Source organism: Filicampus tigris, chromosome 13 (genome assembly GCF_054856515.1).
Source record: "Filicampus tigris isolate MCC_2025a chromosome 13, RoL_Ftig_1.0, whole genome shotgun sequence".
NCBI lineage: Eukaryota > Metazoa > Chordata > Actinopteri > Syngnathiformes > Syngnathidae > Filicampus > Filicampus tigris.
In genome coordinates this window covers 12,255,869-12,282,058 of record NC_141229.1, presented here as the reverse complement: position 1 = coordinate 12,282,058, position 26,190 = coordinate 12,255,869, and the positions used below count along the sequence as shown (strand labels likewise).

The 26,190-nt window shown below is 42.3% G+C and overlaps 1 protein-coding gene across 6 annotated transcripts in view; it reads left to right on the top strand.

Annotated features, from left to right (window-relative positions):
• Positions 1–25,884, top strand: part of kidins220a (kinase D-interacting substrate 220a) — a 49,685-nt gene extending 23,801 nt beyond the window's left edge. For 3 of the 6 annotated variants that reach the window (XM_086050534.1, XM_086050530.1, XM_086050531.1), the window contains 9 exons: positions 9,320–9,498; positions 11,594–11,808; positions 12,737–12,853; positions 16,663–16,695; positions 19,210–19,326; positions 19,461–19,559; positions 21,287–21,505; positions 22,643–22,864; positions 24,343–25,884. In XM_086050534.1, coding sequence (XP_085906660.1) covers positions 9,320–9,498; positions 11,594–11,808; positions 12,737–12,853; positions 16,663–16,695; positions 19,210–19,326; positions 19,461–19,559; positions 21,287–21,505; positions 22,643–22,864; positions 24,343–25,128 — 1,987 coding nt within the window. In that variant the 3' untranslated portion in view covers positions 25,129–25,884. Of the gene's footprint in view, positions 1–9,319; positions 9,499–11,593; positions 11,809–12,736; positions 12,854–15,247; positions 15,308–16,662; positions 16,696–19,209; positions 19,327–19,460; positions 19,560–21,286; positions 21,506–22,642; positions 22,865–24,342 lie in introns of all 6 variants that reach the window. The other 3 variants (XM_086050536.1, XM_086050529.1, XM_086050535.1) reach the window with 3 other exon arrangements.
• The last annotated feature ends 306 nt before the right edge of the window (positions 25,885–26,190 follow it).

Here is a 26,190-nt window from a genome sequence, read left to right as displayed (position 1 = left end):
GTCATGCCCTTGGAGCTGACTAAGCCAAAAACTTCCTCGACTGCCCTTAAGGATCCTTCTTTTTCACTACACTAATTTGTATTATTTCTTCTAAGACGTGTTATTTCATTTGCCTGTTGTAACAAAATTGGCTAGGCATGATGACTCCAACAGCCAAGAAATGAATGAGACGCTCAAACACAGGGGAGCAAACTGTGACAGACCGTCATGCAAATTAAATTGAGGGGCATGGTCACCCCTGTACCTCCCAGCACATGCTCAGGCTTGATTACTTACTTTGCAAGCTGCACACTCAAATGTTTAATTTTCACTTTTAAAAAAGTTTTCTGTGTTTCAATGAGGACGAGTTCTGTTCAGTCCCCACAGCGGGTTTATTCTTGGACGCCCAAATCCTGTTTTCAGCTGTAAAAAGTGCCATTGGTCCACTGAGCAGGTTCCTGCTCTGCTCTGACATCTGGTGCCCTGTGTGTGCCAGGATGCCCCTGCTGTACGTAGAAGTGGGTTTCTGGCGCTGCACCTGAATCTTCTGATCATTACACTAACCCACATACACACAACCTAATGGACGCCTCACACTTGACCACATGTTCGCACCAGAGTTATAGTAAAAGTGCAAAAATGCAAGCAATCTTTGCCAATGCAGTTGAACATATGTCCTCATCAAGTCACACCTAAAACTGGTGCTCGCGGTTCCTGCCACACAGACGCACTCGCTCTCTCACCAGTACAAGAGCATATGTCACCCTCAATTCCTCCGAGAATCCCTGTAATTAATCAGACCCTGAGACGACGGCTGCGTTCAACAAACAAGCACATTCACACAGTGCAGGAAGCGGAACTCTGCAAACAAAACTGCTGTCAGGTGAGGTTAAGGACAAGAGCTGAGAGCCGGAATTAAACAGGCGTTGCAGGCTAAATCATTAGACTCCAGTAGTCGTTGTCTTGGTGGTCTTCCATCTTGCCTTACTTAGGGCATGATTTACTAAGATCCTAAATAGCGGGCTTTAAATTGAGTTTTTGCTCAAACAGATTGGGCTGTTTTTTCGCATTTTGGTTGTGATCGACTAAAATTTCTATTTGTTAATACCCCCAATAGTCTAAATGTGGATCACTGTATTTAATAAAAGATGGGAATGCGCTTTAATTTTCACCATGGAACATTTGGGCACTGATGTACTTACTTCTTGTTTTTATTGTCTTCACAGCCTTTTTTGAGGCTGCTGCTTCTTTGGGATAAGTGTTTATCTGAACTGATATCTCTGTTATGCTAATGTCTTGCCTTGCCTGCATGTATGTCGATGGTTTCAACTCTGAAGGTTGGAGCGATTTTTTAATTTATTTTTTTTTAAGAAAATGTTGCTCAAAATCCGAATTGCACAACTGCCTATAATGATTGTGTCCTCACTTTTCAACAAGCACTTCTTGATGCATCAAAACTTTTTTTTTGTAATCACATTGAGAATGAATATGTAGACAGCCAATTCAGTCTTAATTAGAGACACTCTCATTTGAAGTGCTGAAACATTAAGATGACACTCTCCATTTAGGGTTACTTTAATTATTATAATTTGGTTGCCATTATGTGATGGGATAAAAGTGCCGCTCCAGCGCTCTTGTGGGTGGTTGATTCCCTTTATGTGAAATCCTTTAATACGATTTTAGATATCTAGCTGTGGAGGAAAATGGTGCCACCCTTATTTGTTCTTTTCTTCAGCATGAATGCTTTCTCAACCTTTGCTACCCTCAAAAGGTACTGGTAGTTGATTCTTGACCATGTGATCTGGTCTTCATATGCATTCCTGTTATAATGTGTGGACAATTTCATTTTTTTTCTATAAAAAACTATTTTTATTAGGGTTCCGGCTGAGTCTCTGACAGAACACAGGGTCTGCATCTATGTACTGACAGATGCCCTGAATGTCTATTTCATAAAGATAGCCCATCAAATATACTATAGGGTTATACTGTAGGTAGTATGTAAAGTGTCCAAATCCAAACCGTTGTGTGAACCTGTTTCTTCATGTGTAAGTAGATGATAGAACATGCACGTATCCTGGGTTCCGCATGCTCTTCTGTGCGGTGCGACTAGTTCAATTAATTAACCCATTCATTGTGTTTTGGTAAGACCTGTTCATTGTCTGAATGAACTACTGAACTGATTGCATGACTCAACCCACACTGAGTTGGTAATATGTTGCTAATTGGGCATCTACTGTACTTCTGCAAGTGCAGGTGACACTAGTGTGTGTGCGTGCGGCGGGTTAAGAATGTGCACAATTTCTCTGTAGGTGTATGTGTGAATGGAAAGAACGTCAGGCAGCATTCTTTGCTACAAAATCCTTAAAGCCCCTTTCAGTTGTAAGCTGAGGTTGACGGATTAGTCTAATTGGTCTGAAACAGGAGAAATGCTTTGTTCCATTTCAGTTCAAAGTAAAGAAAAGAATAATTTCAAATAAAAACGTATACACATTTCCGATGGAGCTCTTCTGTTCAGTCACTCCTTATGCCAGAAAGAGTCAAATTAACATTGAAATGTTACACCAAGATGGCAAAAAAGGAGTGGCGACGCCTTATATGTTGTATTTCTGCAGTGGGGAGCATTAGCACTGATCTATCCTTCTCTTTCTCTTTGTGCTAGAACCGCTGGAAGGTGGGAGGGATGAATATAAATAGCAGCACAGGGTTGCAAGAGGGTCAGCGCTGACCTTTAAGTAGATGGCAAGATTTGCCACTCTACCGCAGTGAGTCAGCTCACTTGATGATCAAAACAGATCTGTTAATTAGTAATTATCATTTCTGGATGGATATTTCATTTTTGTCGGTGTAATGGCAATATGTGCCAGTATTTTTGTCCATATCATTCACTGGATGTAGCCTATTCATCTTACCTCACTATTGACTATTTCCAGTTGCTTACAGACGTCAGCAGAAGTCAACCCAAACATATTTTTTTCAAGAATATGTTCTATGCAAGCCCACTAGTTGAAACAATGCATTCTGATAAATATTGCATTTGTGGAATGAGAGTTAAATCCACCTGTTTTTAACCATCTTTGGGGGGGGGGCCATTTTGTCACTTCTGTTGACTGAAAATGACATCACAACTGCTCAGGTCTCAGGTAACGACCAATCACGGCTGACCTGTTTTCTGAAGCTGAGCCGTCACTTTCAGTCGACAGAAGTAAGAAAATGGCCGCTCCCTGAGATGGCTAAAAAGCGGTGGATTTTGCTATTTAACTCATATTCCACAAACGCAATATTAATCAGAATGCTCTGTTTCAACTAGTGGGCCTGCTGGGAATATATTCTTGAAAAAAAATGCTTGGGTGTCTTTCCTCTTCAACCATCTCCTTTGAGGGACCATTTGTAGTACCTTGCTCAGCATGTTGCTGTTCCTTACGGCGCAAGCCAGTACACTCCATAGTCTTCACTTTGTTGCAGTGCTCAATTTTCTTGCTGCCCTCTGTCTCATCTTGAATAAAGTTTGGCCAAAATCCAAGTATGGCAAGTAAATACAGGACATCCTAGTTCTCCTCTATTATTGTCGTTTACATGTCTTGATCCCAGCTGGTGTGTTTTTTTTTCACTGTTTCTTAGGTGGAATGGAACTGACCCAAACTGGTAATGTGCAATGGAAAAGCAACATAATCTAATCATGTCGGCATCATGGCCTTTCAGAAAGCAATGGAAAGCATCCAAAGAGGACAATGTGGGGAATTATCCTTTCCCGGTTCTGTTGAAGAGATTGATACATGCCCTCGTCTTCATATATTTGCTTTGAAAGCAGCTTTTGAACCGTGGCGTTATTCCACTACCAACCACTAAGGATTTATCTATGAGATTTGTCTGCTCAGGCGGTGTACGCCATTTCATAGTCATGATAGAATCCTCTAGCTGACTCAAGAGAACAGACCTTTGTTAGAAGTGAAACATTTTTCCACGCATTTGCTTTGCTGCATTATTCCCCTCTCCCGGCTCGTTGTGTGTTCAATACTTATTTGCTCATTGACATTCTCCCATCCTTATCTGGAATACACGGCCTCCTCATTGACCCAAGGATTACCATTTCAGTTTGAGCTTAACTTTTCACAATAATGCTTCACTGTTCGGATTTTTGGTGCATAAACAGACTTATCAGAGATGTATGGTCTTTCACTCTTAGCTCAACGGACTATCAATTGGTCTGTTACATCTATCAAACAACCACATGCAGCCTTATGAACTCTGCAGTGAAATTAGTGCCCTCCAAATGTGCATAAATCACGAAGCTGAGGTTTAGTGTTTTTGCAATTTCTCCAGAAATTAAACCCATGTTACTTAGTGCAATGGGTTCAGTTAAGTTTTTTTTTTTTTGTGGGGGGCAGGGGGGTCTGGAAAAAGAGGCTGTGTTTCAGGGCTGCACATGAGTTTAATCAATGATTGAGAGAACCACGGTGTCCTGAGCCCACTGAGAGGCCGCTCACTCAGCTCTTGTCTTTATCCGTCTGTTGTGTTTCCATTAGTGTGACTGTTTGTGGTTTGCATGGGGATGCGCAGGTCCAGCTTTAGTGTAAGAGAACTTATTTCTCAGACTAAACCCGGCCATGAATGTATATGCAAACTAGACATCGCCACAAGTTGAAAGTTGGCACTGTCTTGAGCAGAACGAAGAGGAGATTGGCAGGGGGAGCAAATATGTCCACATTACTTGAAGCATTTGATTCAAATCAAGAAAATTTGCCGGAGACAAATAACACGGCACCGTCTAAAGTGAAAACATATTTATGCTCTCCCTCTCTGACTTTGTGGTAGCTAGTGATATGTAACATTATTCTTTTACGACATGCATGCCAGCCCGCTTGCCTGTGGCTCTGCTGTTTTCCTAGAGAGGGCCTCGTTTGCTTCTTCCGCACACTTGGCAGACAAGGTGCCAGGGGCTGTGACTCTGCCCGGCAGAGGAATGCGTCGACCCCGTGCCTGGTTAACTTCTTCACCCACGCATTGTTGCGTTGGTCGTGCAGCCTCTGACATTGATGCTCTTGAGCTGCTCGAGCACAATGCACATAAGGCTTTGTCTGTTCTGTAGGCATCCCTCTCAGTCTTTGGGCCCCTTTATGGAAATGTTTGGCTGCGGGACCACCTCTTTGTGTGCGCATGTTGTCTCTAAGCACAGAGGGCAGCTGTAAAGCAAAGTCAAGTGGCACATTCATGCTTCCAGCTTCCAAAGAAAGGATGGAAGGGATGGCGAGATGAATTCTGCTCATTCCCCGCAGCGTGTGGGAGGCTGAGAGGAGAAGAAAGGCTGTACTCCACTCAGCTTTTGGACCTATTAGCATTTGGATAAGCTCTGAAAGCTCCCAGTGGCCGAGCCACACAGAGAGCAGTAGGACCTAAGCGCCTGTACTGCTGTGGTTATAAGCTGGGTCCTGTCAATGGGCCCATTGTGTGGCCATGGCTGCCGTGATGCCTCGTGGCCTCCATCTCACTTGTCACCACTCAGCTTAAAAGTATCAAACCCCATTTCCTTGGCGCTCCCAACTAAAGCATCCAACGTGTCGTTTAGCAAATCGATTGTTGATAAGAATGTCTTTGTTGCCTCGTCAGTTGGCTGGCTGTGAGGATGACTCACTGAAGTGAGTTGTGTCAATTGTCTGATGCCAAGGCTAACAACTCGGTGCTAGTTATCTGCAAAGCATGTCATTTGATGTGGTTAAACCCCATTGTCGTTTTATTGTGTACTGGTCACCCTGTCACACCATTCCAGCACTTTCCCTGATTTTGGCTCTGTATCATTCCCCTGATCAAACGTCTACTGATCGGCTCGCTCTCCTCTGTAGCAATGAACTGTCATGAGTGTTTTTGACTAGCCAGTCATCTGGGACTGTCACAAATGAACCTCTGACTTCTCCTTTTTGTCCGCCTCCCTTTCCTACTTTTTGAATGTGCTGATGAATGCCCCTTATTTGTGTCATTACTCACCAGCTCCCTTCTTATCTTTGGAAGAAATGTCATTTTGCACGTCTGTTTTCAAGGAGAAGACAGCCCTTCACGGTTAAAATATGACCCATCGTAGCTAATATCCCACTAATAAACAGCTTGATTGTCTGTGGCCACACTACGAAGAGAGAGAGAGAGTCCCTGGCTCCTGTTGGTCTGCGTCTGCGTACCGCTAATAAACATCACTAAGCCTGCTGGAAATGTGGGAAAACAGACTTCTCTCAGTCTGAACGCGGGTTAGTACAGTTCATGGGAAAAAGAACCGAATACCCCATGTACATGAGCTCATGCTTCATATTAGCATGTCGACCATTGACTTCCTTGTCCTTGCAGTCCAGTTGTCTGCAATTGTCTTTTGGTAGGAACACCTGTATGCGCAGCTAACATCGTACCGTCGTCCCAGCAGACACCAGGTGAGCAAGGTTCATCTATTTGCCAACATGCTGCTTAGTTGACCTTTTGGCTCTGGCACTAAGTTTTAATGGGAGAAACACTGAGGCTTTGTCCTCCAGAGCCCAGCTGTGTGTCCTCAAGTGTTCACAGCACTTATTATTATATCTCTGTCTCTGCATCTGTGTTTTATGGGTAATTAAGAAGGCATGTCTTTAAGTGGGCTGACAAAGTTTTGATTGTTTGCCATGACAACACATTCAAGTGGTTGGTGTCTGTCTCACTATTAAGAATGTTCCTAACTTGGACATTCTCCTCCACTCGTGCATCTTGCCAGACTTGCACATTTGGTTAGAGACGTCCTGCAACCACAAGGTCACAGGTTTGTGCCCTGCAACAGCAGATGAGTCCATCACCAGCCATCTGTCCTGTCAAAATGTCCTTGAACACCAAGGTGGACCCCTACCTGCCCGTTTGCAATGAGCTGGCTGGGTTGTAAAACCAATGAAAAGTCCGACGTGGCTATGAATGAACTTGTGTGACGTCCACCCATCACTCAACTATGAGACGTTTACCGCTTTGGAATTCCTCCAGGCTGATGGAGCCATTTCCACCAGTGTGTTAACTGGATTATCATAGCTGTGAGTTTGATTATTCGCTAACAATGTGTTGTGTTGAGCCCTCGCCAGATGCTGACCTCCCCCTGACTTTGCGAGAGTGCTGCCGCGATGGTAGCCATCATTGAATAAAGTCACACATAGGCCAGTCTGTGTTCAATGGCAAAACCAGATGAGACTCTGGTTGAAAAAAAAAACAAAAAACAACGCATTTCAGGCTGTGTTTTCAGCAGTGCTTAACTAGTAAACAGAATGGTTGACGTATGGGAAGGATCTTGAATTAATAACTGATAAAGTGATCACTTTAGTTGTTCAACTTGTTCAACATGATCCTTTAAAGAGGAAGTCAACCCAAACATTTGTATGTTCTATGTGATATGTTCTATGCAAGCCAAACCCACTAGTTGAACAAGGCATTATGATAAATATTGTGTTTGTGGAATGAGTCTATCCACCCGTTTTTAGCCATCTCTGGAGGCAGCCATTTTGTCACTTCTGTCGACAGAAAATGACATCACAACTTCGCAGGGCTCAGGTAAGCACCAATCACGACTGACCTGTTTTCTGAAGCTGAGCCGTGATTGGTCGCTACCTGAGCACTGAGCAGTTGTGATGTCATTTTCAGTCGACAGAAGTGACAAAATGGCTGCCCACTGAGATGGCTAAAAACAGGTGGATCATCAGAATGCCATATTTCAACTAGTGGGCCTGCTGGGAACATATTCTTGAAAAAAATATGTTTCCTCTGATTTCCCTTTAAACCTGAAAAGGGGTTTCGTCTTGGAATTTACGGTATGGATAACATTATCGCCTCCATATAAATGTGGAAATTGTTTTTTTTAAAGGGATGATTGTGTTTTCAGTCTGGGTTATTAGGCAAGTATGTCACAGCCAAACAATTATAGAAGTACTAAGTACTATTATAGGGCTTGTTGCGCTAAGTGTACATTACTGTACTAGCACTGCATACCATGCTGATTTCCAAGACGACATTTATGTTTTTGGTCAGTGAGGAGAAGCAGTTGGCATGCATGCGCGTGATGATTCTTTACGAAGTGACTTTGCCAACTGTTGGACTGACACACTTGTCCCAACGGGCGGGCCATAGGAGGCCGTGCCCGCCCACCAAGTTACTTGTATCAATCAACAGTATAGGTTGGTCTTTTATGATAGCACATCTTTCAGGTCGTCGTCGTAACAGAAATGGGCCCCACCCAGGTGTCTACACACGCTTCTGTGTTCTGTCATTTTTGCATGTCTGATGATTGTTTCCACAGTGTTGTATCAATTCATGTTCTTGTTTTGATGTCTGTGCATACCCGTTATGTGTAAATTGCAAGGATAGAATTGTATCCACTGAGTCCCAGTGAGAGATGGAGAGAGATTAAGAAAATGCCTGTTCCCTGCTGGAGTCTCCACATGGATCTGATAAGAGTGTCACATTGTGTTGATGAACGACTGTTGTCACAAGTCGTTCTGAAGTTCATATTTTCATGTCTGAATGATCAAATTAACGAGTACTAACTTTTTGGTGTCGATTTGCATTGTATCTTAAGCATGCGCGACAAACGTTTTGCGAAAATGTTAATTCCCACTTCACTTAATATTTTCAGATGCTGTAGCCACATGTAACATTTCCGTTAAAACTAAAAAAAAGTCACATGAATTCCTTTCATATGACCTTCTTAACAGAAAACGTGCCCTGTGTTATAAACAAGAACTGCACTGTGTCACAGAAACATAACCATCCCAGAACATACTGTTTACGACAGGCTTGTGATAACAAACATCATGTTAACTGTAGCGATGCACCATGACGCGCTTCCGTCTGCTGCTTGCTAAATTGCCCTGATTGTCATCTTCTCAGGTTTCCTCCTCTGCTCAGAGAAGATAACATCCCTCACTCTATCTGTCCTTGAACATCCACCTCCCTATGCTGTCTTGTCTTCTCTAAATCTGGTTATCTTGTCCCTCTGATGAGGACTATGATGATGACCGTTACATACAGTATCTCTTCCATCTTAACAGCGCTGCTTGCTATTTCTTCTTATTTTCCACCGGCCTAAGTTCTGTCCCATTTATTGTATATTCACTATTGGACATTCTGCACCTCTTAATTCCTCCTGTATTTTAATCCTTCAATTCAACAAGACATTTTGTCCAATGCTAACAGTTTCCGACATTGTGAGAATAGTTTGGGATAGGCATTTTTCTCTTCCACCATGAATAAATCAATGCCCATAAAGGCATGCTTAGATGAGTTTTGGTTGAGATGAACTTGAAAACCTGACCGTAGTATAGTGTAGTGCTTGAATGTCTGCACTTTCCCTCTAAAGGCTATCCAAGAATATTCCCACAACCAAGGATGTGGAACCGTTGCTGGAGATCGACGGCGACATCCGCAGCTTCGAGGTGTTCCTCTCCTCCCGAACACCTGTCCTCACTGCCAGAGATGTGGAGATGTTCCTGCCTTGCACTGTAAACCTGGACCCCAAACTCCGAGAGATAATAGCAGGTACTAACACATTCAATACCTGCAATAAGGGGAATTGTCTGAGCTGATTTAAAATCTTTATTTACTTTCTGAATTGGCAATTTTAGATAAGCCTTTATTAGTTCTGCAATTGGCAGCACGGTGGTTCCAGTCTATTTACTATTTTGAATAGGTTAAAAAAAACCCTGTATTTTCAATATCGGCTGATTGGAAATACTACATAATACAAAATACAAATACAAAATTTCCAGCTGTATCACCGAGCTCTATTTTCCAGCTTCATGGTGTCATGTTTAACAGTTAACAGTTGAACATGTAATTTTTTGCTCTTTTTGTTTTTAATTCAGTGAGCAGTTCGTTTTAGATTTAGTGCACTTTTGTTAATTTTAAATGAATCCTAAATAAGAGTGAGTTATTTGTGTTTTATCTTGAACTTAAATTCTATATTACAGAGTGGCCTTTTGTCAAAAATAAACAAAAAACCTTTCTTTAAAATGATCTGTCATTCGTTTAATAGAAATTTTATGTATTAAATGTACCAGTGGTATTGGTTACTTGGTATCGATGAGTAAGCAAGAGTCGAGTACCCGTACTGGTATCGGCTTGACAAAAAAGTGGTATCGAACATCCTTAGTCACAGGTGTGAGTGTTATTTATTATTTGCCTATATGTGCCCTGCAATTGGCTGGGGACCAGTCCAAGGTGTACACCGCCTCTCACCCAAAGTCATCTAAAATAAACCCCAGCTCACCAGTGACAGTAATGAGGACAAGTGTAATAGAAAATGGATGGATTGGTAGTCCTGCATTGGGGAGATTACTGTAATTGCTTACTGACAAACGCAATAGAAGCGGGACTCATCCGTCCTCCATTATTTGTACTATTTTATTGCTCTACGTTAGTACTAAGTTCTGTATCATTTTTCAAAAAATCACTTTTGTCAACATTACAATAATAACAATGATAAAGTCAAAAAATGCAATGCCTATGAACATTGGCCGCACCAAATTTGTGCGTTCAAGCGGCATAATACTATTACAACTGTATTAAGATTGGAGCCATAGTGGCGCCGCACTTTTGACGCCATGCGTCAGTGTACGTTCAGCCCATTTGCGAGTGTCAATGACGCCTAGTGTGAAGTTGCTGCATCATAGTGTGAGGAGACCACAGGAAAAAAAACACACACACACACAGTCTGTCCTAATGAGGCAATGCTGAGTCACGCATTGGACCAAACTAAGGGAGCTCTTAAAAATAGCCAGGTGAAACAATTTGTGCAGGTTTTCACCTCTATACATTTCCCTATGAAGAGGAAGGTTATCTCAACCCGGTCCCTCCTCTCAATCTGTGTGAGGACGCCACTTGGTGCCGTGTCCTGTGGCCAGCCAGTGGGCAGCACCGTCAGTGAATACCCGCCCATGGGCCTGGCTCACATCATAAGGCCCCCATTGTGTTCACAGGCTGCTTTGGGTCTCACTCAGTGTGTCATTCAGCCACCACTTGTATAACCAGGAGACATTCTGGTGCCTTCTGTTTCTGGCTCCTACTTTCTTGCCAGCGACACAGAGCCACTCTGTTCCTGTTGCTGGCGTTGTTTAACTTCACTTTGGGAGGTTCCCCCAATTCTCGTACTCAGCGCCTACTCAGATTGATTGGGGAAAAGAATTGCGTCACAGTTGTGCCTATGTGTTCCCATGGTCTTTTGTTTGTGTTGTGAATTTGTTTGCCTTGGGCTCCTTTTGCCAAAATGATCACGTGGCGCCCATATCACTCCAAAAAAACCCCAGAATGTCAACAAGACTGCTTCCTTGTAAGCAAATTGAGTTATAAAAATCAAAGAGTGAATGGAATTCAGTGTTGAAGGTTGTTGTCTTTGGAACATCTGCGACATTTCATTCACTTGCTTACAAGTCCTCTTTTCACTTAAAACATTCCCTTCTACCCCAAAAGCTCTATTCATTTACTTGTCACAGATGACGAAATAACGCAAAAGTTTTGATGCGTGGGTAGCATCTGAAGGCCCTTTATAGTCATCGGCAGAGATATGATCATGGGTGTCACACACAAACAATTCCCTCTCTCTTCCTCCCTTCCCGTGATTCTCTCCTTCCTTTAGATGTGCGTGCAGCCAGGGATCAGATGCATGTGGGAGGGGTTACGTATCCCACAATGCCTTTGCAGGAGGCGGTGGTGCCCCGTCCACAGCCGGGATATGGCCAGCACACAGCCGCGTGCTCCCCGGCAGGCTCCTTCGCCGGCTCCTTACCGCCTCAGGCGCACAGTGCCTACTTCAGTGGGATGACTGGTCCTCAGCATCCCTTCTACAACCGGGTAAGACGAGCTGGAGGATGCTGGCAACCAGCTCCATAAGGTCCTTCCAATAGGATGTAGAGGCGATGAAAATAAAGGCTCAACTGTGACTTACATGTGCCAACAACCACTCACAACCCATTTTCCATCCATTATTATGTCATTTTATTGGCACCCACCATAGGACATCTCTATAGCAGGAATGGGCAACTGGTGGGCCCGTGACCCCACTTTGAGTGGCCCCTTGATTTGTTTTCTGGGGGAGTAGAACCACTATTTTTATGTATGTATATTGGAGGTTTATCCAAAAAAATCCCAATGCATTTCAGTAGGTAACACTTACATGCAAAGTATTAAATGGTAATATCACCATACACCACTAGATGGCAGACATGGCCTAGGTGCGCTTGCACTGGATCTTATACTGTCCTATATCCAATGTTGAACAGGCCTAATATTTTTTTGCAAATATGCAGGGACAAGGAGGACAATCATAGAACCTCAATAATATTAGAATTCAGTATGAGTTGGTTTTTGTGCACAAAATGCATTACTTAATGCTGGTTTGCTGTTCAGCAGTTTTGTGCCATCCTTGAATTTTAATTTTTATGCACGAGATCCCCTTTTGTTGTTGAACAGTGGATATTTTATACATGCATTCAGAAATGTATTATGAGAAATTAAATGTATTAAGAACGCATATTTTGCATGGACCACATGCCACATTTACATTTTTTGTAACATATCCTGTTAGGAAGTGTGTGTTCCTTTGTGCATACCACCGCCCCCACCCCCCACCCCCACCATTAGCATTGCTGACAATTTGTGTCTCGCGCCATTGTTTTAAGTTGCCCATCCCTGCTCTGTAGCATTTATTTTGTTTTTTGTTTGTGTGCTTTAGCTCCCTCCTATGATTTTCATTTGACCTCCTCTCCTCCTGCCTCCTTAGCCTTATTTCCCCCAACATGTGTATCACCTGCCAAGGCATTATCCCCATCATGCCCCCTCAACCTTGCACCCTTCCATTAAGCATCCTGCTCACCCCAAGGACATCACCGGTGGACTTGTAAGTACAGACTTGAAAATCAGACCTATGTTATCCTAATGTTAATTGTGTAAGATTTTGTCAGTTGTTTTGCAGAGCTGGGCACTTGACCCTTTTTTGACGGTCCGGCCGCGACCCTCCACCCTTGACCTGGGTACCCTTGCGGCCGCGACCCCACCCTTATTTATAAAAAAAAAAAAACGTGTCCGTGATTGACGCCGCCGCGGGAGGGATGCTAACGGCAGAGGCTTTTTAAGGATCATTAGCTGGCTAATTTACTATTCGAACCCGCTGTGGACACGTTTCAAAATGCGCCACTAGTACTTTACTACTTACCCAACTGCGTGTGCTTACTTCCATTGCGAGCCCCAGGGTTGGTTTTGTCGTATTTTATAATGATTTGGGTCCAACAGACGGCCAGAAGTTACTTTTTTATTTTCCACACTTCCCTTCGTTCACGGCCTTCAAAATAAAAGCATACCAGCAAATCACTATACACAGCAGGTTTGCTACGGCGTATTTCCGGAAGTAGGAAAGACGCCAGAAGAAGTGCATGAACTCCACCTTGATGTGCCAGCGTCATACTTGAGTGCTACGCGCAGCTTAATATACTCCCGGACACAAGTTGGTGTGAAACAGTTGAGTTACAAGTCGGGGGGCGTCGCTTCAAAAAGACAGCGACAACAATGGATATCGTGCCTGCTACAACCATAAAGGGACCGAGATGACTAGACGATGCATTTAATTTCATTGCCAAACTAGTTTGCTTTGCAGCAGCAACGAGCTGCATGCTGCATCCTCTCTCTCCTCCTCTCCGTGTGGGAAACTGTATGCCATCACAACATGTGATATAATGGAGCAGCAACAATTCCTAATGGGTGTGTGGCATGTGATGCAGACCTGTCGCCAACAGCACAATGTGTCGGTCACGTGAATCAAAGCGGCAGTTGTCGCTCGCGCTGACGCGGGAGTAGAAAGAAGCCTAAAAAGAAGCCTTTCACTGAGTAGGCTGAGATGAAATTTGGTCTCCTCGCGACCACGTCAAACGCATGAGGACCGATTAGTGGGCTGGACTAAAATCCACTTCCAGCCATGCTGCCATTTTATAAAAAATTGTCGGCCCCCACCCCCCGCCCAAAAAATGGGCATCCGGCCGGGCCAGAGGGTCCGACCGGTCTTGCCGGGCCGGAGGGTCCGACCGGTCTGGCCCAGGGACGGACTGCCCAGCTCTGTTGTTTTGGGAGAGGAAGACGAATCACTGCTGTCACACGCATAAACAAACACCTAAATGAATGCATCAAAATCTAAAAAAGGATAAAACTGTTACATTTGTTGAAACATCTTCAAGCATATGTTTATTGAACAATTTTTCTGATTTGCATTATGTTGATTTTTAAAATAAAAATGTACATTTTAAATTATTATAAGTATACATTATTGATAATATTTGTTTTATTATTATTATATTTATTTTATTTTTATATTATTATATTTATATACATCTTTGTTATAATATTTTTACAAAGTTCAGGAAGCACCCAGGGGTGTCAGCATGTCTTTAAAAGTTAAATGAAAACTTAAACAAGAGCTCCATATTAGTTTTCTACAGAAAATTAAGTCCTCCAAAATTTCAAAAAGACAGAAATTTTAAACTTTCACATATCTTTGTTTTGACTTGATTTTTTTATTTGATTCTGACTTTATTCTCAGAATTCTGAAATAAAAGTGAGAATCTTACCAACCTTATTTTTCCCCCCACTGGCCCTAATCCTCTTCCGTAGATTTCAACAAAGTTTTAAATGGATTAATTATCAGCCATCAGATTTTCTAAAAAGGCAGATGCCGATATTTGTCAAAACGGCAAATACTGGCGCCAATAATCGGCCCATCCCTACTTATAGCAAGAAAATGCACCACTGCAGCAAAGTGGAGACTGTGGGGCACAATACTGTCAAAAATGAAACACAGCGAGCAGGTAAGCTAACATTAGCATATGTGTTTATTTTTCTCATTCCTCCACGTGTGATGATGTGACAACTTGACCTGTGAGTGAACAGCAGTGGTTTGTGTGTCACCTATATGGAAACTTGACATGCTTGGAACACCAACATAGTTTTGCCAATGGAAAAGTGTGAAAGACAAACAGAGTCATGGCAAGCTGAGTAGGTACTGTGTAGTGGAAAATGAGTTTGTGAACATTTATTGTAGTTCTTTGATTTTTGTGCGTCTTTCAACCTGTTCATTCCTCCATCCTGTCCCCTTAATTCCGCCATCGTCTCCTCAGTGTAACGGTATCGTATTCTCCATCTCGATAAATTTGCAAGTCCCCGAAGGTTATTTCAAGAAGAAATGGCCATTAAATCCATTAGAGCCGACCTCTGCACAACCCTTGTTTGTATTCTGTGCCCATGTCAGGAAGTTATAGCAGAGGATGCAAGAGAAGGCCTCCACTCCTGTCCCTCTGACCCCGCCATGGTAACCAAAGAAACCACAAAGCATACCCGCTCTGACGGTTTTGCAAATATGTAGCTTGTTATTACTAATAATTTGCTCGCTGATGAACTTGCAAAAGCTCAAGCATGCTGAACATTGCATGCCTTGTTAGTCTCTGAAACATGCTCTTTCGGTGCATGTGTATAAGTTACTCGACTCCTCGTTCCCATACACCAATCGTTTGTAACTGGGACCTTTAACACAGAGGAACTATTCTGTTCAACGTGTCATTGGGACGCATAAGACGCCCCGACGTCCACACATTCAAAGAGAGCAGTTTCTGTTGGAACAAATGAATGATAACACTTCTCGCCTGCTCCACAAAGCCACTTATCAGGCTGCCGCCAGCAAGCGTTAAACGGAGCTCCAGTATATGGAAGATTTGAATATAGAACACTGAGAATGTTCCTTCTCTGTCTATCGTTTCCATTCCACCTCCATCTGCCTCTTGCTCTTTTGTCCTGTCTCCGCCGCTGTATAAATGCCCTCAGTTTCATCCTTCGTTACGGCTTTTCCGATGCACATCAGCCCATCTTATCCCTTCCTGAAAATCTGTGAATGTTGATATGCGTGTGCGCACGGCCTCATTTATGCGTAATTCTTTGGATATGTAAGCGGGCCGAGCCCAGTATAATTGCCAAGCTTATAGAAGTGTGAATGTGGATTCCTCTGTCTACGGGGATTATCATCAGAGCAACTGGCAACACACACACACACACACACTGACAATGAGCCCAGCGCTGTTCGAGCTTATCTCCTTACCAAGACGCTTCCGCTCCTGCAGAGCTCTGTTTCCTCTTCCCCATCCTTCTTGCCCTGCCCTGAGCTCAGCCCAGCTGTAATTACAGTCTTATCACACACACCCTGGTTCACGCAAACACACATACTTACACACTTAGACACACCCGCTGATATTTGTGTTTTTTTTTTTGTTTTGTTTTTTTCGAATTCCGAATTGAAGGCGTGCCTAAATTGAAACCTCTGCTTCTCTTCAACTTGGTTTCTAATCTGTCTTGGGCGTAAAATGTTCTGTCTGCGAAGATTATGACCCCAAAAGCTATGAAAACAAAATCTCCTCGTGTAATAATTCTACCTCCATTAGCCTCGCCTCTTCCAGTCTGGCATGGATGGAAATGGGCTGCTGCCTGCCTGGTTACAAAAGTCCCTCCTGTGCCTCCATGTTGTGCTTTTCTGCTTTTTTTTCCCCCTCTTCATTTCTGCCTCTCCGTACTTTCACCTCTTTCCACAGGTGCACCGCAGGCCTTATGTCGTTGTACATGTGTATTTTTTTTTGTCTGACCATATGTCCGTCTGCTATTTTTTGTCTCCTTATCAAGCTTTTAAGGTCACTGCCTTACAAATCAAAGCAGGTACATTGATGGTTTCATTGTTTTTTTCAGTCTCTGCAGTGGGGTTGCAATGGTATGACAGTCGTTCAGTATGATAGCTGAATACACAACAGTTCTTACAAGATTATTGCTGTGGGCAATTCGGATTGCAACGGGGTAGGCAAATTTTGAATGGGAAATATTTCAGATTATTAATGGTACACAACTGTAAAATGTTACATGTAAACAAGTACACTAGTCAACAGCAAATTTTAATCAGAGATGGTTTTATGTGTGCCTGAATGTATATTTGACGCTGATGTAAAAAATGTCTTTACTTTTTTCTGCACATCACATATAGAGAGATATGTTGTTTTAAAGTTTGACCTATAAAAGCTTGCGCAATACAGATTTTACCACGTGGCGTAATTTATCATTTAAAGGTTTCAGAAGAAAACGCCTGTTGGTGAACCTACCCCTTGATTCATAGATATTATTAAATATATTACTATATTACACTAAAATATTATTATTATTATTATTAAATGAGGGCAGTTTCGGAATTAGTGCCCGAAAATACTTTGCTTGCATACCTGATTCAAAACAAACAAATTGTAAAGATATGTTGACCAGTGTTATTTTTTGTCATGTCAGTATAATTCACTATACTTATGTTATTTTAATAGAGTTGTATGTCATGTACAGTGTATAATGTAATTATATAATGTAAATATTTACATACTTACAAATTTAATTCATGTATTTTAATTAAAATTGCTATTGCAATTTTTATTTAAAAAAATACTTATTGTGTCAACTATTGATTTTTCTGTGGCTTCGTTTGAATAGAAATCTAAAATAATTTTTAGTCTTTAGCAGAACTCATACGAATATGTATCGTAATAACTACTGTATTTACATGTGGTGATATTGTAATCTTATTTTGATTGTTGATAATTATCAAAACAAATATTTATTATAATTTAGTAACTGTATGTTTAATATATATATACTTTTAGATAGGGGTGTAATGGTATGCTAAATCACATGTCAGTTTGGTTCGTTTTTTGGAAACTTTGGTATATTTTCGATACAAAAAACCCAGATTTTTTTATGTTTATTTTGAAAAGATGACAAGTAAATGGTACATTTTTTTGAAGAAATTAATAAAAGAAAACCATTCGGATGATATTCTAAGGAATTATACCAGAATACACTAACAATAAAGATCTCTTAATTTTGTAAATTATTAAGACACTGAAATCTTTAAATACTCAGCAGCAACAGCCTAAGACTATGACACATGTAAGTATTCAAGTTAAAGACAAGTTGTCATTATAGTACATACCGTATTTTCCGGACTATACGTCGCTTTGGAGTACAAGTCGCACCAGCAATAAAATGCATAATACAGAAGAAAACACATATATAAGTCGCACTGGAGTATAAGTCGCCCCCTCCATCCCCTCTCGGAATCCAAGTTGTCTCTGTGGACAACAGTTTTTGAATTTTGTGATTATTCTTGTTAATTCCTGTAGATTCCCATTTAACTCTTCCCATTAATTCACATTTATCACCCCAAATATGAGGAATTTTGGCCCTACTTAAATCGAATTCTACAATGAAGTGTATTTAAAGTGACTTTTTTTAATCTGGTAAAACTCACCAGTGTTTTGACAAAGTTGCATCATGCACATGATGCGTGATATCCATCAGTGTTCATACAGACTGTGAAACCAGTATGCCGCTGCAACCCTAATCTGCATCCAAGCAGACATCCAACTAACCCTGACACTCTCTTATCAATATCATGCATGGTGTACAATCAGATAATAGGCACGTCACCTCAAACACACACTGTCCCCTAGTTGCACTAACAGTTTCACACGAGTAGCAGTAGTTTTTCGCCTGCCTGCCGCCGTACTATATTTTATTGGTTGTTTCCCCCGCCTAACACCACTCACAATCTGAATAAGTGCCACACTCCTCTGTCCAGGACTAAGAAACAAAGCCTGGGTGGCCATTAGGCATAAGAGTGGTAAACACAGGAAAAAGAGAGCAGTGAGTCAATGCAGGGGGGATAAGTGAAAAGGAATGAAATGAGAGTTGTGGTTTTAAAGTAGATAAAGGGATGTGGGGGGGAAAATGGAGGTTGTCTTGACTCATCAATAGGCCTCTGGTATTAGTGATGCCAAAGCTTGTAGTAACTGCTCGACGAGCACCACTCAGACTCCCAGTCTCCATCCTTAAGTACGTTGCGTACAATTTATGTGCTTGTACAGCATATACACACTAAAAAAGAACAAAGTGGCGTAACTGTTTGGATTGGTTGGCAGCTTTGTTTGCTCTTACCCTTAATTTGTGTGACTGACTGAGGGAGTTACTGTGTGGAATCCTGACCACAGGCCGGCGAGTTTCTCCCCTCCACAGAGATCCGTTTTTCCCTCATGCGCTAACAGAGTACACTAACATGCCGGGCCGGGTCCGCCCCGGTAAGCAGGACTCACGCAAACCCCATGAATGTGTCCTTCTCATTATGACTGCATGTTTTGATAGGCCTCCCGTGCTGTCCTGCTCAGCTCAATGAGCACAGATGCTGTGTGCGAGTTCCTCAAACAGATCGATGGACTCGACGCCAGCATGCTGCGTCAGTACACCTCCACCATTAAGAAGGTGCGCCTGTCAATAAGATTCTCAAGTTCACATGTGGAGTCTTTGTTATTTGATGTATTTAAAGTTTCTCATCTTTGAATCGATGTGTTTCAAACTAATCCCATAGTCCAATCAGTTTTCCTCAAACATTGCAGGCTAATATAAACGGACGTGTCCTGGCCCAGTGCAATCTGGATGAGCTGAAGAAAGAGATGGATATGAACTTTGGTGACTGGCAGCTCTTCAGGGGAACGGTGAGGCTCACTCCCACTGGGCACAACATCCGCACAATGTAAAGAGATCTAACACAAGAGCTGTAAATAAAATATAATACCCAGTTTCTTTGGATACGATTTTAGATTAAGTCAATATGTTCATTATTGTTTTTGAACAGTCCTAAGAGTTATGCAATGCAGTTTTATACTGCTGCAAACCACCGTTAGGTGTACTGTATCATTGAATTAGACTGTTACTATGGTCAAAACGGTGAATCATTTAGCAAATTTCAAATTGGTAACATTGTTTTGGATCTCATTAGATGAGTAGTCACCAACCATTTTGAAACTGAGAGCTACTTCTTGGGTACTGATTAATGTGAAGGGCCACCAGTTTGATACACACTTAAGTAACAAATTTGCTCCAATTATTTGGGATTAAATCATCTCCATGTTGTCCTTTTGCCCACTAACTTTTCTCCACAAACGCTATGATTTTGACATGTGCCTCAATGCCGATTTTTTTTTTGTTTTTTTGTAATTGTCGTTATAAAATTCACATAAAAACTGTAGTTTGAAAGCAAAAAAACCCCCTGTACTTTTCATAAATAAATAAATCGAATCATGAATTGTATAAATTGTTTGTGACAATACAAAAAATGTTTAAAAAAAAAAAGAAATTCTAAGCTAAGATTGAAAAAATGCAATAAAAATAAAAAACTTGTTTGCACAAAATGTAATTGAAAATTACAATGTTACAAAATTTTGTAATGAATTACAAAATGAAAATTGAAATATGTATTTATTTATTTAGTGTCTAGAAAAGTTCAGTGTTGAAAAAGTGCAGTTGTCAATGTTTACATATCATTGTTTCATGAAAAGTTGAAGTGATTAAAGCCGCACATTTGTTTTGTGTTATTGTTGGAATCTGACGTGTGACTTAGTGACTTAGGTTTATGCCACATATGTTTGGTAGAATTTTGTGAAGTTGTTGTAGTGACGCTTAAAAGACTGTCAAAGTGTTTAGTTAATTACTCTAATTGAAGTAGATAAACAAGCTGTCTTTCATATTAATTCATGATAAATTTGCCTTTGTTTTAACGTAGGCCTAGCCTATCATGAATTTGATACTATTTGTTTTCCAAACATCAATTTTCAAAAGCGCTCGTGCTCATTAGGGTCATGGGTGAGCTAGAGCCTATCCCAGCTGCCTTTGGGCACGAGGTAGTGTGTACCCTGGGCTGATTGTCAGCCAATCACAGTTAGTGATGATCTATCCATCTCATATTTCTTCCCAAAAGATGGATGCATTTTGTAAAATAACATCCTATTCTAAAATAAAATACCAAAATTGAGATTTGATAATCCGCATTGCGAGTAGCCTTGAATCACTAACACGTGTAGCAGCCTCCTAATAACAAACCAGTCGTGTTTTTTAGCAGACATCTGATGCTGAGCTCACATCAGAGCAGCTGGAAAGTACTGCGTCCTTACAGCCTCATGCTCTAAACCAGTGTTGTGTTGCCAGGACGCAGCCAGCTCAGCCATCTGGTCGATGATGGCCGGCTGATATCTGGATGAAGGGAGGTCATTGTCAGGGATGAGTGTACAGCATATGAGTATCTCCTCATACGGAGCAGCTCAAAGTTCCCCTTCTTGCTTGCATGTTGTTGCCTGCTGTTGCCTTGTAACATGTTTGTTTGCATGTCACAATGACTTCACTTGTGAGTCTGTGTTGAGTTAACAAAGTCTTCCATCTTCCCAAGGTGATGGAACAACGGCATGCCGAAAGCCAGGCTCTGCTTGAGGACGAGTCGCGAGCTGCTAGTGAGCAGGGCAACAGTGTGTTCAGCGGAGAACCCAGCAAGCGCTTGGCGGGGGGCCAGCGTGATAGCGGGGGCTTCAGCCTCAATCTGAGCTTTGAGGAGCTCAGCGGAGCAGGACTAGAAGAGCCCCCAAGACACAGCAGCAGCTCGCAGTGGCCGGTCAGTCCTCTCTCTGGCAGCTGCTTATGTGCAAAACACCACAAGATATGATCAGGTGCAGGCTGTACATATTTTAAAAGAGATTTTCCGGTGTAAGCAAATTTAAATGGGACGTTCACGAAAGGTCGTACTCTCAGAAACTGTCACAAAGCCACAAAGTCATCTTCAAGACGGCCACACGTACCTTATTCGTGCAGTATAGAGCGAGAAAAGAGCACAGCAGAGGAAGTCAGTGGTGTTCCTGAATGTATCAGCAGATTTAAAAAAAAAAAAAAAAAAAAAAAAAACACAAGGGGCCCCATGGTTGATGTTTTCACCTTCAGCCTGGATTAGCAAAATCTCGGGACACATCAGCAAACTTTGTCATAGACATTTAAATTAGACTTAATCCGCTGAAATGCCAATTATATTGGTCGTCACCCATTTTTTAGATTTTGAATATTTAATTCATTAGATGTACTAATATCTGCTGATATGACATGATGTTATGAATACCAACCAACAGTATATCTGCATAATGTATTCAGTTAAAGTGGAAGTCAACCCAAAAAATTTAGCAGCCCCACATTCTGATTAATATTCTGTTTGTGGAATATGAGTTAAGCATTAAAATCCAACCATTTTTGTCCATCTCAGGGGCCGGCCAGTTTGACACTTATTGTCGACTAAAAATGACATCACTGTTGCTCATGGCTCAGGTAACGACCAATCAAGGCTCAGCTTCAGAAAACAGGTGAGCCGTAATTGGTTGTTGCCTGAGCCCCGTGATGTCATTTTCAGTCGACAGAAATTGGAAAAATGGCCACCCCCTGAAATGGACAAAAACGGGTGGATTTTAATGCTTAACTCATATTCCACAAATCCAATATTAGTCAGAATGGTTAGTTTTGACCAGGGAAGGCACATAAAACATATTGTAAAAAATATTTTGGGGTTGCCTCCCTCATTAAGTACCATAAAGTAATTCTCAATTTTTTTGTTGGACAATGTCAGAGAAGTATTCTTTTCAAAAATGTTCTTGTTACTGTTAGCCAATTTGCATTGATGTACTGTACATCATTCGGGTCTTGAATTGGTTCTAATTCAACTGTGGAGATTTACCTAATGTTGTGGCCTTTTTCAATGTCTTGTTGCCAGGTGGCGACTCTCCACACCACAAGCATGTCCAGCCTCAACTCTCAAGAATCGTCCAACAACATCGGCAAGTTGACCGACAGGCAGCAGGCCGAGTACCGCGACGCCTACCAGGAGTACATTGCTCAGATGGCCCAGCTGGACGTGTCGGGCAGCGCAAAGGAGAGGCCTGTGCAGCCCCAGCCCTCGACCTTCCTCCAGGCGGCCAGCTCGGACGACAAAGGGGTGGGTGGACAGTCACAAGCACACTGCAGCACTTAGCTTGGATGTTGTACTCGTTTTACAAGTAAGATGGGTTATTACCTCCTACATTATGTTAACGTGGAAAACATCTTTTTGGGCGGGCCCACTTAAAAAACGTCATTGTTGGTAGACTCTTAAATTGTCCACTGTTGTGAATGAGAGTGTGAATGTTCGTTTGTCTGTAAATACCCTGCAGTTGGCTGTCGACCAGTCCAGGATGTATATAGCCTCTCGTTCAGAGTCAGTGGGTTAGACTCCAGCTTACCCACAACCCTAATGAGCAAAATTGCCATTGAGAATGGATGATAGAACGTATTTATACTTGTACAAATAATCTTATTAAGTACCCTAATATCACCAGAGTACTAAAAAGTGGCTCTCAAGTGTAATCTTTACAAAGCAAGGTTGGTTGATTTTTATTTATTTGTTATTTATTTTTTATTTATTGTAATAATAAAAACAGGGCATTGTCAGGTTTATGACATGTTTTTATGACATTATTTGTAAGCCGCTGCACAAACTAGTTCATTGAAATTCTTAAAATGCAATACCGTAGTAGGACTAATTGTTGATCAAAAATGAGGCACGGGTTTTAGTCCTTAAAAGTACTTTTATTGAATATTATTGTAAACTGCTGTTACATTATTCTCAGTTTGAACATTGCCACTTGCTTGAATAGGAAATCAACCCGAACATATTTTTTTTCAAGAATATGTTCCTAGCAGGCCGACTAGTGGAAACACGGCATTCTGATTAATATTGACTTTGTGGAATATGAGTTAAGCAGCAAAATCCACCCTTTTTTGGCCATCTCAGGGAGCGGCCATTTTGTCACTTCATGACTGAAAATGACATCACAGGTGCTCAGGGCTCAGCTAACGACCAATCATGGCTCAGCCTCAGAAAACAGGTGGGCAGTTGTGAGGTCATTTTCAGTCGACAGAAGTGACAAAATGGCTGCCCCAGCGATGGGTAAAAACGTGTGGATTCATTTTTATTCCAAAAGGCAATATTTATCAGAATGCCTTGTTTCATTTAGTGGGCTTGCATAGAACATACTCTTGAAAAAATACGTTTGGGTTGACTTCCCTTTAAATATAGCAAAATAGAAACTGTACTTACATGATTTGGTAGATGTATTGTGTAAAAACGTTGTACCAAAATAAGCATTTAAAACAGTTAAAAAAATACCAACTCATTTTCAATTCAAGTTAAACGCAACTGATTCAGGCTTCTGATTGGCTAAATAGCCGTCAACAGCAGAAGATGTATGTGTGGACTTATCTTAGCCTCACATTTCATAGTGGGAAAGGGAAAATCATTGCTACTTTCTTAATTGCTAACTTTGTGTGCTTTGGCAGCAAATGCTGAAAAGAATTCTCTCTCCGTAGACCTCCGATCCAATCGCTATGCTTCTGTATATTTTCATGTTCTCATCGAATCCTTTTCCCACTTGCCAGGCTAAGGAAGGAGCAGACCAAGATGGCCGCAAGTCCTTCGTCAAGAGAGTCTCCAAGGCGACTGAAGCCACAGACGCTCCCGCAGGGGCTGATGCCCAGCTCCTCGACCCCATCAGCGAGGAGGATGAGAAGCTGGACCACAGCACGAGCTCCAGAAACAACGCGGCCGAGTCGCGCTTCCGCAAGCTGTCCAGCGATGATGACTCAAGCCCGGAGGAGGCCGACAACACCACGCCGCTCCTCCCAAAAGAAGCGAAAGCCAAGCCCTCACATTTCCTCACCAAAGGTCTTTTAGATCAGAAGGAGTCCAGCGACAGCTCCCCAGAGGAGGCGGCAGGAGAACCCGGCCTGGCGAGAGCAGCGGCGAGGTCGGGTGTGATGGAGCTGGAGCTGGAGGGCCTGGTCAAGAAGCGAGGCCTCCTCCCCAGCAGCCTGAGCTGCCTGCAGGACGCCGCGGTGGCCCGCATGTCCATCTGCTCCGAGGCGGCCTCCGAGGCCAGCCTGATGGCGAGCAGCCCGGACGAAGGGTGGCCTCCCGGCGGGATGAGCAACCTCAACCGCAGCGAGAGCAACACCACGCTTAACAACAACACCAGCGACACCAACTCCAACGCCAACAACAGCAGCCGCCAACAACAACAGTTCGCCACCTCCCCCTCTAGCGTCTCACCTACTGTCATCATCTCACCAGGCAGCGGCAACGCCACCGTCACCACCGCCACCGTCCACCACAACCAGAACCTGCGCTCCATTAACCTGGGAGATGAAAGGGAGAGTGTCCTTTAAGATTGTTTCTAAGCATAATTCAGTGATCAGCGTGGTCTCCCAAGGCTCGAAATAATGTTTTTTCTTAGAGTTTAGTCTGTTAGCATGGAATTGTAGAAGCTTTTTCTTCTTAATGATAATATTATACTTTAAAACAAAGGTGTCAAACTCATTTTCAACACATGCCACATCATAGGGAGAGGCTATTTGAATTCCACTGGAAGTTCATTTATAGCGTGCTAAAAAAAACCCCAAAAAAAACAAACATGGCTTGCCGTGACATCAGTTAACCAGAAGCTGAGCTGTACTGTGTTGGACAAGTGCGTTGCTAGAGCATAATCAGATTGCTTAATTGCCCCTGCATTTGGTCACTGACATTTCAATGTCTAGTTCTGAAAAATTATGAGAAGCTTTTGTGGGCCACATAAACTGATGCGATGGGCTGGATTTGACCCCTGGGCCTGGAGTTTGACACCTGAGCTTTAAAATGCCTTTGAAAAAAAGGCCATATTGGGTATGGAAAATATAGTGCAGTTGCTGTAACTTTGTGACACTTGTTACTAGAGATGTTTTGTGTGGTGATGCAATGTTACATGTCATTGAGTGCTGTGTTTGCTGGTATTGACTTAGTGGTGATGTGGAGTAGTGGACTATTGTTCTGTCTGTCAAAGGTATTTGCATGCACTCCGGGGCTCTGATATGATGTTCTGACTCCTAAACTTGTGTCGAATTGCGTCACTACTTAAATCAATACACTTTTTCTGGATGTTCAAACCACTGGAATGACGTTTTTCTTTCTTGTTAATGCAGGAGAATATGTTCTTTCAAATTTACCTTGCTGAGAAAGGATTAGTAAGACGTCGTCGCTAAGGAAGCACACGTCGTTATATGGTCGTCCGATAGATGGCGCACCTTCCCCACAAACGGTACTGCGCCCTTGCTGCACAGATGAAGGCTGTCAACTTTCTCAGTGACCTTCTCCCACCTTCTAAACGGGGCACATACGGGGTTCTTTTGAGGACACTAATAAGGTACTTTGAATACTTTTTAAGCATCTTAAAACAAGTCTGCACCTCTTTTTTT